Raw genomic sequence first — 16,879 nt, forward strand, 5'->3', positions numbered from 1 at the left:
TTGTGGGGGGAAAAGGTTGTCAATAAAGCATGTTTTATTACCACTTACTAAGTAAGTCATTTACCCCAACAAGAAATGTATCCCTTGACAGGAACGTTGGTTTAGTAAGAGATACAGTATGAATGCGAGTTTACTTAATGGTTTGGGTCGCTACTCACCGGCCCTGACATCTGGAGTTCGGGAACTACGTCGCACCGCCGATCCGACCAATTATGTCATTGTGTCAGTGGCTTTGTCAGAGTACCCGTTGTACCCGTCTGTGTTCCTTTTGTGCCCATACAGTATATCAAGATCTCTGTATCTGTCTGTCAACCTGTGTCCTTTTTATGGCCATGTATGGAGATCTCTGTATCTGTCAATCCTCGTCTCTTTATGCCCATATATTGGAATGTGTTTTTTTGTTTTTTGTCGCATTCCTGAGCCAATACTTTGATGACCAGCGCAGACTCAATTGAGTCCAGCCACCCCGTCATCAAATTATTGGTTTAGGAATACGACAAAAACAAAAATCTCTGTGAATTCAAGGCTTCATGGGTTGAGTAATTCATAGAAAGTAAGTCATTTTTTGGGTGAACTACTCCTTTAAGCCAATTTTTATATATGATAGGATGTGCTGTGTGTCAGCAATACTTCATGTCTATTATTTTGTGTTTGTGTGCGTACGTGTGTGTGTCGGCATCACAACACTTGACCCCTATCAGGTTGCATTCCTCTGTCGTCATCCGCAGCTCTCCTGCTCATTGTGCTCTCTCCAGGATTGGAGCTACATCGACTTTATCCAGTAACAGGTAGCACTGCTATAACCAGAGGGAAGGAGGAGGAAAGGGAAGAAGCTACATCGACTTTATCCAGTAACAGGTAGCACTGCTATAACCAGAGGGAAGGAGGAGGAAAGGGAAGAAGCTGAGACAACGGAAGAATAGGGGACGTGGATGAGAGCTCTTGAATGTTTAGACGGGGGTCTCTGGGTTAAAATTAGAGTATGGGCAAGGCTGTATCGCAAGATCCTGAATCCTGGAAAGTATTGGTGAGATCTTAACACAATGGCTGCCAAAAACGCAGATCTGCGTTCTATTTAATCCCTCGCCTGGCTGCCAAAGACGCAGATCTGCGTTCTAAAAAAAGAAAAAAAAGATTTAGACTACCATCCACTTCCTTGTTAACTTAAAACTTAAAAATTCTGTATCTCGGCTCCTGAGTACTTTTGTTTTTTCATTGAAAAATCTCTGGCAGTCTACTGCAAAAAATCTGAAATAATTCTGGCAGGAAATGTAAGTGTATGGCTCTCAAGTGCAGTGTACAAGAAAGGCCAATACCAGGCGATGGGGCAAGAGCATGGAGTAAGGGTCAATAGCCAGGGTGTGGGTTTACGCAGAGATGATGCTCCATTCTTATCCTCTCCCTGTGAGGGGTGTAAACGAGACCCAGGACCAGCTGACAGACATGGAATCCAGCATAACAGTCCATTAACATCTCTGACCCCCAGACCAATCTATCAAGCCCCCACCCCCTCCCTTACTGCCTACATCACACCAACTAGCTTGTAGGCCATGGAGCCATGGGGATTGCCTTTTAAGGAGCCACCTGATCACAGTTGAGCCCACTGCCGCCCAACACAAAGAAGCTATGGCTGATAAAGGCGTGTGTGTGTGTGTGTGTGTGTGTGTGTGTGTGTGTCTGTGCGTGCGTGTGCATGCCTACCCTCCGGACCGATGGAGTGTTTGTCTGTGAGAGAGTGATAGACTGGTGAGAGACATGATAAGGAACTGGGAGAGAGACTTGGGGGGTAGGCGGCAGTAGAGGTACGATGTACAGTCAAAGACAACGTATTCTGTGGTACCGTCAGTGCAGAACTCTTTGAGCACGTGTGTGGCTGGGTGAAATCCTTCGGAATCTGTCAGGTGAGAGAGATTCCTTTGTGGAAATAGGGGCCATCAGAAGCTTAGTTGAACTTGTGGAAGAAAGCATTTGAACCGAGCTGTCCAGTTGGCAGACGATCTCTAATGGACTTCTAACCAGTGCAGTTTGTGTGTAAGAGGGACCACAGAAGTTTTAAAGGCATCAAGCATCATGGAGAAGTTCCAAGCAGCCATGGTTCTGGGTGCTGTGGGTGATGCCTTGGGGTACAGAAAGGGTCGTTGGGAAAGCTGCACATCAGGGCGTCAGATCCAAGAAGAACTAGCCTCTCTGGGGGGCCTGGGGAACTTGAAGTTGGACGCAGATAACTGGCCCTTGAGTGATTCAGTGTTGATGCATATGACCACAGCAGCGGCACTTTTAACAGGTAGGTGAGCATTGGATGGAAAATTGTATGGAAGATTTATTATTTGCTCCAAATTGGAGAACTAGGTTCAAATGGAAGAAGAATTGTTATTTTACATTTACAAAAAAAAGTTAAGCCATAGTTTGTCAGCTGATACGCCACCTCAGAATTAGTTTTGTTTGTTTTATAGATCACACATTGTAGACATTTCTTTTAGCTTATTTGACTAGTTTCTATATATCTACTATTCACTCATCTCTTCTGTACTAACATAAGACCCCACTTGTTCAAATCCACCTTTTAATCTTTCTGAAATATACAGAGGACCTGAAAAACTTTCCATACAGACCATGAAAGTTGATAATCACTTTCTGGCACAATATTTCTTTAGGATAAATCCTACTGACATGCCTTAATCCAAACATGCAGCCATAAATAATCCAGCACCAGAAACAGATCCTTAAATGTCAGCCTCAAATGTGAAGGTCATCCTTGTATTGTTTCATAATTTCATCACTTGTTTCAAGCTTTGTCACAGACTGGATGGGAGGTGCTGAGAGAGAATAGTCCAAAATAGAATGTTCTGGGAAAGCCTGATCCTCATCTCTTCCCCTGCTGAACAATAGCTGGTCAGAGACTTCAATGATCCTCCATGATCCTCCTTCCATGACCCTTCCATGATCCACCAGGATCATGTTTGGATACAGTTCAAAGCCAGTGACAGCAGTCCAGTGAAAGGCTGGTGACATCTTTTGAGATTAGGCCACTTGCGTGCACCTTCCAATACACAGTAGAGAAACATGTACAATTGCACATAGAAACACACATTCAAACTCAAACGGGTAAAACAAGGGGTGCCCTGCCCTGGTGGTGGCTCACCTGGTAAGAGCACATTCAGCACCACATAAATAAGGCTATATTCCTTTTTGAATCCAACCTGAGGCTCTTTGCTCTGTCACCCCCCTCTCTCACTGTAACCATAGAAAATAAAGCACAAATGAATCAAATAAAAGACATTCCTTGCAACTATTTTCTATACACCTGAATACAAAATGATAGATTGATGTCTCACCTTAAACATAAAACAAACAAACAAACAGGTATTTTAATCATTTTCATTTGAACAACTTTTTTATTTTATCAAATAAATCAGTGCTATTGAACACCCTTTACACCTGTGTGTAGATTTTACAAATATTGAACCAAAGAAAATTATTAAAAAGCGAGTAAAAACACGGTCGGTCAAGCCACCTAACTTGGAGATACAGTAGCTGTTTTTTCCATCATTGATTAGAATGACGAAGTCAGACGGGAAAGAAATCTCCACATTAATGGTCAAAAACCTAACTCCACTTGAGCTGTATTTGGGTAAAGTGATGATAATTTAAGGACACATTCAAGTATCTGACAATGTTAAAGTCACCATACAATACCAACTTTGATGAGGCAGTTTTTTATTTATTTCCTGAAAAGTTTATATTTTGAACATAGCTGGTTTCTGCCCGACAGCAGCGATATGTTGCCCTCTTTACACATTGATCATGTCTGTCTCTGCTCCCTTCACTCGACTGTCTGTACCTCAATCCAGGCCGCGAAAGCCCTGTCTCTTGCCAAAGCCTATACTACTAAATTAGAAGGGATGCTCTGTGACTACGTGTCACCCACATAACCAAAGCTCTAGGTCCGCTGGTGGTTCCCAGTGGACCCCCATAACGCATGGAAACATCTACTCACCAATCCTGCAGGCATTCTTGGCCTAATCTGCAGCCCAGCAAGCTGAATCTAAAATTAGCTCACCATGCATGCCAAACATGAATGACTCAGTTACTGAGAGTGTGTGTGTGTGTGTGTGTGTGTGTGTGTGTGTGTGTGTGTGTGTGTGTGTGTGTGTGTGTGTGTGTGTGTGTGTGTGTGTGTGTGTGTGTGTGTGTGTGTGTGTGTGTGTGTGTGTGTGTGTGTGTGTGCGTGCGTGCGTGCGTGCGTGCGTGCGTGTGCGCGTGTGTCCAGACTTTTGGAGCTTGGAGGACCTGTATCGGGAGCTTGTACGTGTCTATGTGGAAGCTATGGTGTCGCTTCAGGGGCGCGCTCCTGATCCTACCACCACGGAGGGCTGCGCCCATCTCAAACCCCACAATTTCCTGCTGGCCTGGCACACACCCTTCAATGAAAAAGGTGTGTTTTTTTTCTGGATTTTATTTATTTATGATAATGTAACATTTTATGAGCATAAACATAATTCACTGGTTCCCAAACTTTTTAGCTCGAGACCCAAAAGAGAAATTAGACGTTTGCCCGGTACCCAAACTAGTGAAAATAGCAGATCTACAAGCTTATGAACTTGTACAGTAGATCTGCTATTTTCACTACTCCAAAACTCAAGTTTTTTATTTTTTTAATTAATGAAAAATAATTATTTTGGAAAATGTTGGAATTGTTTTTAATTGATGAAAAGTTGTGATTCTTTTGTTTAAACTTTTTTTTTTTTTTTATGGAGGAAACTCCACAAATGGGTCCCGACCCACTGTTTGGGAAACAGTGACATAGATAACATGACTGCATGTGTACAAATCTGTGTCTTTGTGTCCAGGCTCTGGCTTTGGTGCAGCCACCAAAGCCATGTGTGTGGGTATGAGGTACTGGCAGCCTGAGAGACTGGACACGTTGGTGGAGGTCAGCGTTGAGACGGGCAGGATGACCCACAACCACCCCACAGGTTGGCACATATTAACCACTTAATCCCTATTTTATCCTTTGTTGTACAACGGAGTCGTGTGGCAAACACAGTCGGATCTACCTGAGCTTATAGATCTTTTATTTTCTTCAAGATTCAAGAGGCTTATATTTGTCACTCACTCATACAGGTACAAGCAGCAAAATGTTGGTGTGGCATGTTCCACAAAACTGTGATAACAGTACAACAGTACAACTAGATAATACTGTATGTAATAAAATATATATAAAGAAGAATAAAGGTGCAGAAATGGAAAAAATGAAGTTGTCATTAGTACAGGTTAAACATGTACAAAATTGGGATGCCCGGTTGAAAGTTGTTAACAATCACGTCACTTCCTGATGAAGGCAAAACATATAGAAGAGATGATATCCAATTTGTCTTCCTTTTTGTATTCCATATTCTTCTGAGCGATGACCTTCACCCCCCCCCCCCTTAAAATAATCAAAAGTCTGCATATTGACATATATTTTTCACATATTGACTATATTCACAAGGCCACTGTACCCAGATGTCATACTCGGGAGGTGGGAAATCCCAGCCCAACATGGTGGGGTTTTCAGCTCAGGAAAATGAAAGAAGAGACATTTGTCTTTATTTTGCTCATACAATGTCAGAGCACAAAAGTTCCTTTCCCACCCACTGAGTATGACATTAGAGCAAACTGGCTGTTGTGTGGTAATAACCATGTCTTTTCTTGAACCAACATTTCACTGCACATACTTGTATGAGTAAATGATAAATACAAATCTTGAATCTTTAAATCGTAACAATGTATTGTAGACTCTGGGTTTAAATTCTCTCTAGGCAATGTTGTCATAGTGATAAAAGGTGGGTATCTTGGCTTCAGGCTTCCTGGGCTCCATGACCACTGCGCTGTTCGCATCCTATGCTATCCAGGGGAAGCCCCCTGTGACCTGGGGCCGTGACCTTATGAAGGTCATCCCAAAGGCAGAGGAGTACTGCAGGAAGACCATACGACACATGGCAGGTCAGAGTGCATACAGAATGTGTGTGGACTGCACAGTGGTGTCCAAAAGATGCATGCACACCAAAAATAACTTTCAAGGAGCAGAGTCTGAAACCAATTTGACTGATCAAGTCTTCATCAGAACATCAGATGTCCTGTTGGAGACTTGTTGAAATGTTAACTGTCCTGGATTAAATTGGTTGTGTGAAACTTTTCAAAATGATGTTCTGAACAGTAGACCATTTTGGTATCATGGTCCAATAATCTGGGGTATAATTATGTTCTAATACAGAAGGAAATGTGATATTTTTCAAAATACGACAAAATGCCCCCAAAATATTAAATATACTATGGATAAAATATATTGGAAATAATTTATTTTTTAAATATAATTACAAGGAGAAGTCCAACGCACTTCAGCCAGTTAAAGGTAGAAGAGCTCGGTGCTCAACAGGGACAGCTTGAATATTCAAGAAGAAAAATACCTGGGCATTGGGCACTTCAGGGGAGACTACCCAAGTAAAATACTGGAGCACTCGACTGGTCTGCACGTATTTATTAGTCAAACGGTTGACCCTGAGGAGTCGAAACCCCAGTCACCCCTGCAAAATGATAAATACGTGTAGACCAGTAGAGTGCTCCAGCATTTTATTTGGGTAGTCTCTCCTGAAGTGCCCAGGTATTTTTCTTCCTGCCAAAATATAATGTCAATATGTCACATAAATGAATATGTCAATATTAGCAAACCAGTGTTCATGTGTGTAACTGTGTGTTATTATGTAGAATATCAGGAAAATTGGTTCTACTTTGAGGCCAAGTGGCAGTTTTACCTGGAAGAGCGAGGGATAGAGGAGGAGGGACAGAACAAACCCCTGTTCCCTGATCGCTACGATGCTGAGGAGACAGACAAGGTAACGCTTAAACCAGGGTTTCACAAACTTTTCTATGGCAAGGTCTCCCAAATAGGAATAGCCATAGCTATTTGAGGGACCTTGCCATGATCTACAAACCAGGCTGTGACTAATTGTGAGCTTGTAGATCAGCAAAACATTTTTTTTACCATAATGACATGCACATGAACTGAATTTGAAACTACAACTTTGATATTGTATGCATTATCCATGATCCTTTCCTTTCCAATTGGCTCCCCCTGGTGGCACCCCTTGGGTCCCCATTTTGAAAGCCAGCACAAACACACAGTAAAATTCAGAGTGTTAACCTATGATTACATTTGAACACTCTCAGAGTGACAAAGGATTAACAGGATTTTACTCAAATCAAATTAACCCATTAAGACCGGGAACGCATCTGTGTGTCATTTTTAGATTCCTTTGGCTATTCAAAAATAGCAGATAGCGCGGCACCGAGTGCCGTGCTACGAGCTTGTAGATCTGCATATTTTTGTGAGGTTTGGATATTTGCACACCAAATCCTGCGCTGTGATTGGCCACCAGTGTACCCCCCTAACCCTGCACCGTGATTGGCCAATCACAGTCTATTCAGGACTGTGATTGGCCAGTGTCACATGACACATGTGCATAGCCCTATATAAGAAACCATAACTTTAAAAAAACCATAAATGTTTTTTTTAAGTTATGGTTTCTTCCATCATAAAGAATGTTTCAATAAATGTATTTATTTTTTGTACATGATTGGTTGACTCCATTCAGTATTGTGATTAGCTAGCAAGACACCGCCCACTTCACACAGGGTGTGATTTTTTTTAAATTGTTGAACATTTGTGCAAATATTTGAATATATATATTATTTTTTAAAGCAAACATTTGTAACTCAACTCTTATTGCTTCTGGGGATTCTACAAATGTCTTCTAAATCCTAACGGTTTAAAAAAAAATATATATATATCAGTGGTTCTTAAACTTTTGTTCCAGGGACAAGGATTTGAGTTAAACACGTACATATATATATTCAAAGATTTGCACAAATTTTCACGATTTCTTTCACAAAAAAATTGCAGATCTACAAGCTTATAGTGCCACACTATGAGCTTGTATATCTGCTATTTTTGAATACCCCAAAGAAAGAAGTCTTAATGGGTTAACACATTCCTGAACATACAGATGTATAAACGCTGGAGCTCTGAGGGGCGCCCAGGCCGTAGGGGACACGATGCCCCCATGATCGCCTATGATGCCCTCCTGGCAGCGGGCAGCGACTGGACAGAACTCTGCCGGCGGGCCATGTTTCATGGAGGTAGGTAGCAGCATCCAACTAAAGAACACTTCGAAACACATAAAAGCAGTGTTGGGAAGTACATTTACTCAAGTACTTAAGTACAATTTTAAGGTACTTCTACTTTACTGGAGTATTTCCAATTTTCAATACTTTTACCTCTACTACACTACATATCAGAGGATCAGAGGAAATATTGTACTTTTTACTCCACTACAATTGTGTGAAAACTTGAGTTACTAGTTACTTTGTAGATTTTTATTATTATTACAAAACATACATTAACCACTTCAGCCCTATTTAAACTTTGGCTATTTTCAAAAATATATATATATTTGTACACATATACTAGATAATAACTTGTCAAACAGGACATTCTGCCTAATGAGTACTTTTACTTTTGGTACTTTAAGTATATCTTTTAAGTACTTTTGTACTTTTACTCAAGCAAAATTTTGATTACCGGACTCTTACTTGTAACAGAGTGTTTCTACACTGCAGAATTTATACTTTTACTTTAGTGCTTTTCCCACCACTGCATTAAAGACATCACACTCCCTGCTGCGCTGACTGAGCCCTTCCAACAACTCATTGTGTTGTTTCAGGTGCTGGTGAAGCCACAGGCCTGATAGCAGGTTGTCTGTACGGCCTCCTATATGGCGTTAGCCAGGTTCCCAACGGGCTGCACCAGGATCTAGACCGGCGGCAGCGGCTGGAGGAGCTGGGAGCTGCACTCCACAAGGCAGCATCTGCAGAGAAGTGCACAGAGAAGTAACCTGCTCTGCTCTACACTGGTGTGACCCCTACTGGGTCTCAGAGGACCTATGGCTGCTTACCTCTGTCCCATACTGCCCCCTAGTGCACCGTAGTGGTATCTCAATAGCCTCAAGTGGTTTCTTTCCTCTCCGTTTTCTCCCCCTGTCCCCCTGCTTACTCCATTCAATCCAAAGGTGCTCTATTGAGGGGGGAATAATTTATTAAATAAGCAACTGTTTTTTTTTTGTGTTGATGTGTGATTGTGTTTTTCTGACACCAGCTAATATGAAATTATTGTATTGGCGGGTAAAGTAATCTGATCCTGGTTGTTTTGAAAGTAGCTACCCCCTAAGGATAACCCTCTTCCCTGACCCTGACCACTCGAAAGCTAACCTGTATTAACCTTCAGCACATACACTGAGTCAATTCAAACTAGTTACATATTGTTTGTTTGATGCAACATCAAAGCCTTATCAAATTACAATTATCTCTGGGTTTTGCACAGCCTATTGTGCACAACCTAAATGATTTTAATCAAGCCTCCTCTTCAGAGAGCTTATATTTTTCAGATTTGTAGCAATACATAAGTATTACCTGAACCTCAGGTGATCTATAAAATCCATACTTTTTACGTGGTTGATTGCTGTATGTATTGATAGTGATTTTTAGGTTATTTTAACGTATTATTCGATGTATGTAGACTATGCAATAATGAAGCTCAACATGGCATTTACGTAAATGTGATTAGTTGCTATTATCTGCACTGTTATACATCCTTATGTATGTTTTACTGTATATGGTAAATTCACCATAACATGGTGGTTATTAAATCTGTTATTATCTGATTAAAATGGACTCCACTATACCACTCCTGAAGTCCTTGTCTGTCTTACCTTAAAATGATAAGTAATGCAACATTAATAACTGGCACCCTATCTTCTTTTCCTAAATTTCTAGCCTATTTCTTGTCTCTTCTTTTACCCGACCCAGCCTGCTATTCCCTAATCACATTTAACAGCTACGTCACTGCTAAATTAGTTAATTTCAAGTTAAGTTTTTACCTTACTTTCTTTACTACACTGACTAACGTTCACTTAATAAATAATATATACCGCTTCACTTTTAAAAAAAGGTAATTGAGTCCATACACTTTACTGTAAAAATCTGTAACCGCTTCCTATACCTGGTTAGATGAGTATGGGGATTTAGTTGTGTATATCCTCTATTCTCCACAGATTGGGTTCCAAGAAAAGTAAAATCAGCCCTGATTCCAGCATGCTGAAGAAGTTGGTCAGAGACCGGAGCTGTCGTCCAGAGCTCAGAGGTATTCTAGAGAGCCTGCTGCATTACATAACTCAGAACTTTGCCAACCACACTGGCACGGATGGAATCTTGGAAACCCCAGAGGCAGTTTCAACACCTGAGAGGAACATGAGAGACGGTCAAATGACTGAGGCTCCAATTAAACAAACTCAACTAAAGTCAAAATCCAGGTTCACTGATGCACAGAAAATTACAGAACACAAGAGAGGGGGGAACAGTTCTAGCAAATTTCGGAAGCATGGAGTAGATAAAACAGTAGATGACAAAGCACCACGACGGCTCACTTCGTTCCAACTCCTCCAATCCAAATTCATGAGATCCACACCCAAACCACCAATGACCAACCAACGCGATGTGGGGGCTCTGGCTTCAAAAGGAAGAGGGGGAGGCTGTTGCCCCCAGAGTCAAAACAAAGAGCCTGCTTTGGACAATAGGGAGAGTTTTAATCCTAAAGGAGGCCAAGGGCTGAAGAGAGGAGGCAGTGTGAAAAATATAGTGGCAAAATTTGCTATGGCTGAGCACAAAGGAAGGAGAGTGGATGTACTGGGGCAACAGTCCATCAAGCCTAGACAGATTGGGAAAGGGCCTCTGCTCTCTTCATTAATGGAGAAGTTTGAAACCATGGCAACCGTCTATAAAGGAGGAGACTTGAGATGTTCCAAAGAAAGGCCTTTGGGAGGAGTGAAAGTTTCAAGTCATATCAAGCAGATTATGAGTTGTCATGGAAAAGAGCAACAGCAGGAGACATGTCAAACTGTCAATTCACCAAGACAACTGAAGCAGGTGAAGACGACATCTGCTGGGCTACAGCCGAAACAAAACAATTCAACTTCAGATGGAGATAAACAAAGACCAGAGCAACGTGGCAATGTTATAGATCAAACTGTGCACAGACAAATACAACCGAAGCAGGTCAAGATGACAAATGCAGGGCAAAAGCTGATAAGAAACGATTCAACCACAGATGGAGATAATCGAAGACCAGAGCAAACCGACAATGTTACAGTTTCAGATCAAACTGCCCACACACGAAGACAATCGAAGCAGGTGAAAATGAGATCTGCTGAACAAACCCTGATAAGAAATGATTCAACCACAGACGGAGAACTACAAAGAACAGAGCAGCAAGTACAAGTTAGGCCTACTGTCTCAGATCAAAACGTCCATGGACAAAAACAGTTGAAGCAGATCAAATTTAAATCTGGTGGGCAACAGTTACGATGTGATTCAACCACGGATGGACAAGAACAAACACCAGAACAGCAAGTTAACGTTTCAGATCAAATCGTTCATGAAAACAAATCTAAATCTGCTGAACAACAGCTGAAAGGAAATAATTCCATCACAGAAGGGCAAGTACAAAGAGAAGAGCAGCCAATTGGTGTTACATTTTCAGCAAGAGAAGATTTAACACAAAGAGAACTAAATCAATTGACAGCCAAGCAAGTAATGGACCAGGCTTCAGATCATAACAAAGTTGGAGGTTCAGTGCAAGTTATAAAAAGGCAAGTTTCTGATGACACTGTACAGACCTGTTGTTCGGGAGAAGATAGCATAATTAAGAGTGCAGTTCATAGTCTGCAAAGTAAAGCTCAAATTTTGAAATATGCAAGACTGCAGCAACTTCTCCATTCAATTCAATCTGTTGTAGAGTGGTCACTCCCAGAGCCACAAAGACGTACACCTCACATGGAGAGCTCAGTGAAGTGGCATGAGGCCATTACTCTGCCTTGTCCTTCTGTGTGGAACTTACAATGTGTTGAATCCTCTCCTGAGCAATGTTTAGTGCAACCCAAACCCAGGACCACAGAAAGCCCCCTATCTCTACATCCAGAAAAGATATGCACCCAGTCAAGGGAAGCTTCTGATGTGGTCGCACGATACTCTAACAATGAGAGAAGTACATGTGGACCTTCTAATAATGCTAGTGATGGGAATGGTCCTCTCAAACTCCCAAGTGGGGGGCTTTGTATGTACACAGCTCAAACCCCTGTATTAGACAGGGTGGTGAGACAGCCAGATGCATCCCACGTTCATATCACTGCAACAGGACTGCCAAAGTACCCGATTCCACGACCTGATCAAACCAGCTCCTCCCCTCTTACAGAACCACACCCTGGATATATGACCCCCGTGGTTACCATGTGTCCTTCATCTTCTGATAATGATCTGCCTGATCTCAATGCTGGAACAGCTACATTAGAGTATTTAAAAGACCTTCGGTCACGTGTAACTAACATCAAAGTGCAAGCGTTCGATATGGCATCACAAGATAGTCCAACAGATGAGAAGTTGCAGGAGATGGAAGAGGAAGGGGAGAGAGGAGAGGACAGAGAGACACTCAAGCACAGAGACGACATCACTGCTTTGCATAGTTCTACTCTTTCTGAGGTCACCACAAGCAAATCATCACTGGAGGGCAGCAAGAACTCAATGCAATCTACTACAGAGATTGACCAACCTCAAACAGGCGGCCACAATGAGAGACCAAAGTACAGGACTATAAACTATGGCGATCCCTCAGTGAAACACACATATAAACCCAAAATCATCCGTTTCACAGACACCTTTACTTTCTAGATTAGTCATAAGGCACCTACACATAGGGTGACCACCTCCAGACAGGTCCATTGAGGGACAGATTAACCCGTTTCGCGGGACATCGCGGGACGCATGCACGCGCGCGATGCGGTTCTGGGCGGATTGGGTTCGTTTTTTTCGCGGTTCTGGGCGGATTGGGTTCGTTTTTTTTCCAGTTTTTGGTTTCTTTACTTTGGTTTTAGGGTTAGGATTAGATATAAGAGGGTATTGCAAGTTAACTTAAAAATGTAATGAACTTTTTTTTTTTTTTTATAAAATAAAATCTTTTTTTTTTTTTTTTTTCCATAACTTTGATTTTCGGGACATTGCCCTGCTTGTGCGGGACGCGGGACAGAGGGTCCAATTTCGGGACTGTCCCGCGAATTTCGGGACGGGTGGTCACCCTACCTACACACTGTACAACTTTTAAAGTCTAATCTCATTTGCCTTGTACTCTACCCTCACACTCTACAGTGGAACCTAGCATATAATAGTATATCCAGTAGAGTGGACCACATTTAACCGTATTTCTGTGTAACTATGTGTACTTATTACTTATTATGACTGAACAAAGTACAAAATGAAACATGCAAATGCAACACATTTCATCAATCAAATATTTGATGTAGTTTATCTGCATTGGATTTTTGTATTGCATTAACTTGTATTAAAATATATTTCTTAACAAATGTAGTGTTTATAGCTTGATAAAATAAGTTGAATAAGAGAAAAAAATCTTTGATTTAACAGTTGGTGTATTTAATAACAGTAGCAATAACCCCCATATAACCTACAGGAGTTCATCTGGTATAGGTGTTGGTTCCTCTGCAAACATTGTACCTTTCATGTCATGTGCTTGTCAAGGTTGAGGTGTTGCATCATGGACCAGGCTGTGCAAAGGAAACAACAACATTGCGTTAACAACCTAGGTTGATGTGTTCATCTGAACCAATCTGCATGTCTCAACATGACATCCGGTCTACTTGCAACAAGAAGGTTACAATATGTTCTCCTGCTGTGTCAATACTGTTAACACAACAGGTTGGTTAAATGCTGAACAAACAGTGTGAGCAAACATTCACACCGCAAGGAAATAAATATAGGCTAGACTGTGCAATGGTGAATTAACCTTTCAATGTTATTTGTAGGTCACATGCATTGTATTTGTATTTTATGTTTTTAGTTATTATTATTACAACAAAGAGGCAGTTACACAGTTTAAGAGTTTTCTTTTAGGTAGGCATATTTCCTCTTTCATTTTCATTGGCAGAACGTGGAATAGTTTTTTGTTATTGTCATCATATTAAGTAAAAAGTGAACACCTAACAAGGGTTTAATAATTGTGATTCTTTTTTTTAAAGAATCTCTTGTCCCATATTGTTAATGCTAGATCCTCTTCTTGTGATCATCTGAGCAGTACATGTTACAAACGTTAACCAAGATGAGCATTCATTGTACAAATAATTTACATCTTGGTAGACTTCTTCATGTGTGGTACACCCTAATTTAACATCAGTTTTTCCCAAACACAGATCATGCTTAAAGATACAAGTGCTTTACAAGTGCCAGCTTTATGTGCTGTGTTTGCAGCAGTATATAACCTACATATATGTGCTTCTAATTCTGTATGTTGATTTTATTTTTGTGTATGTGTTTTTAACATCAACCTGCCCATGGACAATAGATTAAAAAATAGCCATATGGATCAAATCTGGCATATTTACATAAACTAATAGTGATTATAATTCATGTGTATTGTATAAACTAAAAACACATGACATGTTTTGCCTGTTTTCCATAATTACCCACAACACATTGATTTTATGCTTAAAGGCTTCAAGGCTTGTGCAGTTATTTGCGGAATTACCATTCCTAAGTGACCACATCTGATGATAGACGCATGGTTTCATGCTGCAGCCTGCAAAGTCAGGCATGCCAGTGATTGGCAGTGGTGGAAAGTAACAAAGTACATTTACTCAACTACTAACTGTACAACGAAGTACAATTTAGAGATACATTTATTTTACTTGTGTATTTCCATTACTTGATACTTTATACTTCAACTCCACATCTCAGAGGCAAATATTGTACTTTTTACTCCAATGAAATCATTTGAAAACGTCAGCTACAAGTTTCTTTGTAGATTTAGATTATCTTCCTACAAAACATATCTTAACCGATTATGCCTTTGAATTAGAGCTTTCACTTTGGCACTTTAAGTATATTTTGATGTCAATACTTTTGTAATTTGACTCAAGTAAACATTTTAATACGGAACTTTTACTTGTAACAGAGTATTTCTACATTGCGGTATTGCTACATTTACGTAAGTAAAAAATCGGAGTGCTTCTTCCACCACTGCTGATTGAAAGATCACCCATCAATCCCTGCTACCCAGAAGATCAATTACCTTGCAGGAACGAGTGTCATTTGGCCTTATGACAGGAGGAAGATGAAACGCCAACATCCATCTTCCGTATCTTCCTTCTATCCACAAACTGTATCCTGAGGATTAATAAAATGGGAGGATGACAGACACATAGAAAACATTGGAAGAAAATAAATACACTGGTGCAGTGGTGGACAAAGTATTCAACCCCAGTACTATAGAATAAATATAGATGCTTCTGGACTGGTCAAATATTACTCAACTACAAGTGAAAGATGCTCAGTAAAATATGTACTTGAGTTGAAGACAAGTACTTGCTTTAAAAAATATATAAGTATTCAAAGGTATGTGCTTTTAAAAATATTCAAAAGTACAAATTACAAAGTAATATCCATACATTGATTGCTGTACTGAAATGTTGCCATTTTCTAAAGAAATATATACATTTCAAAAAAAGAAAATTCAAAACATCAGGTGAGGAGCTAGCTTCCAGACATCACAATCTGTGTGGCACCATTGGCACTGTTTCCTCAATCTCAATGAAGTTAATTGGCCCCCAGGGGTCCTTGAGTGGGTCAGGGCAGGGGGTCCCCAGCTAAATGATTGATAGGTTAGTTGGGAACCAGATGGATCTGTAACTCTGAGAGCGTACAAATGGTACAAATGGATTTGGTTCCATTTGTTAAAATAAGAGTTAAAATAACACTAAGGATTTGAAAGGGTAGATTGAGTCCCAGAGATAAAATAAATAAATACAATAAAATGGTAGGCTATCAATGGATTTCAAACTTTTTCATGACATGTCATGGTCCATGGACCCCAAATCGATTTTCATCAGGCCACGGGCCAATTCCTTTCCTACGCATTCCTTTTCAAATAATTGTATAATAATTGCAAATATAATTAAATTAAACTAGGCTATTTCTCATGTGGCTGAGGACCTCCTGGAAGTGGAACCCCCTCAAGAACCCCACTTTGAAAACCACACTGGCCTAACAATGCATATCAAACTGGGGGCCCTTGAAATTATTTGAGGGGTTAAGAATTACAGCCATAGCAGGTGTGTATGTGTATGTGTATGTGTATGTGTATGTGTATGTGTATGTGTATGTGTGCCTGTGCCTGTGCCTGTGCCCTGTGAATGAACTAGAGGTTACGAATGTAACCCCGGTTTTAGTAGGTTCGGAGTTTACTACTCACTATGGGATATCAGCGCCCTCAGGCGATGAGACAGAGCAACACACACGCTCCCGGTGCCAATACTGATTGGCTAAGGGTATGTCACGAGTCCGGAAGACCCGGGAGTATAAAGCTCCCTCGTGACGTAGGCTCTTCCTCTTAACATTCTCCTCTCTGCATGCCAAATGCGCACAGAAAGGGGTGTCTGGTGAGTAGTAAACTCCGAACCTACTAAAACCGGGGTTACATTCGTAACCTCTAGTTTTACCACGGTTCTCCGTTTACTACTCACTATGGGATTCATAAACCCCCCTTGAGGTAATGAGCCACACAACCCTGACAACCCCGCACGCCCCTCAGCTCCTAGGTCACGTCCCCCCCGGACGTGACCTAAGACCCCCAGGCCATAGGTCCACGACCTCACGGCCCCTGGGCGCCCCCCCAGCCCACCGGGCTGGGGTGCGGGATAGATAACAAGAGTAGGCCCTGACAGAC

At 41.1% G+C, this 16,879-nt stretch overlaps 1 protein-coding gene across 1 annotated transcript; it reads left to right on the forward strand.

The window, feature by feature from the left end:
• The first annotated feature begins 1,720 nt into the window (after positions 1-1,720).
• adprhl1 (ADP-ribosylhydrolase like 1) lies at positions 1,721-9,781 on the forward strand. The gene is made up of 7 exons (XM_080430280.1): positions 1,721-2,284; positions 4,271-4,435; positions 4,851-4,976; positions 5,845-5,985; positions 6,748-6,875; positions 8,046-8,178; positions 8,763-9,781. Exons 1-7 carry the CDS (start codon positions 2,071-2,073, stop codon positions 8,930-8,932), a joined length of 1,077 nt encoding a protein of 358 aa, XP_080286406.1. The 5' UTR covers positions 1,721-2,070; the 3' UTR covers positions 8,933-9,781.
• Positions 9,782-16,879: the final 7,098 nt, after the last annotated feature.

Source organism: Gymnoscopelus braueri, assembly GCF_963280865.1.
Source record: "Gymnoscopelus braueri genome assembly, chromosome: 1".
Taxonomy (NCBI): domain Eukaryota; kingdom Metazoa; phylum Chordata; class Actinopteri; order Myctophiformes; family Myctophidae; genus Gymnoscopelus; species Gymnoscopelus braueri.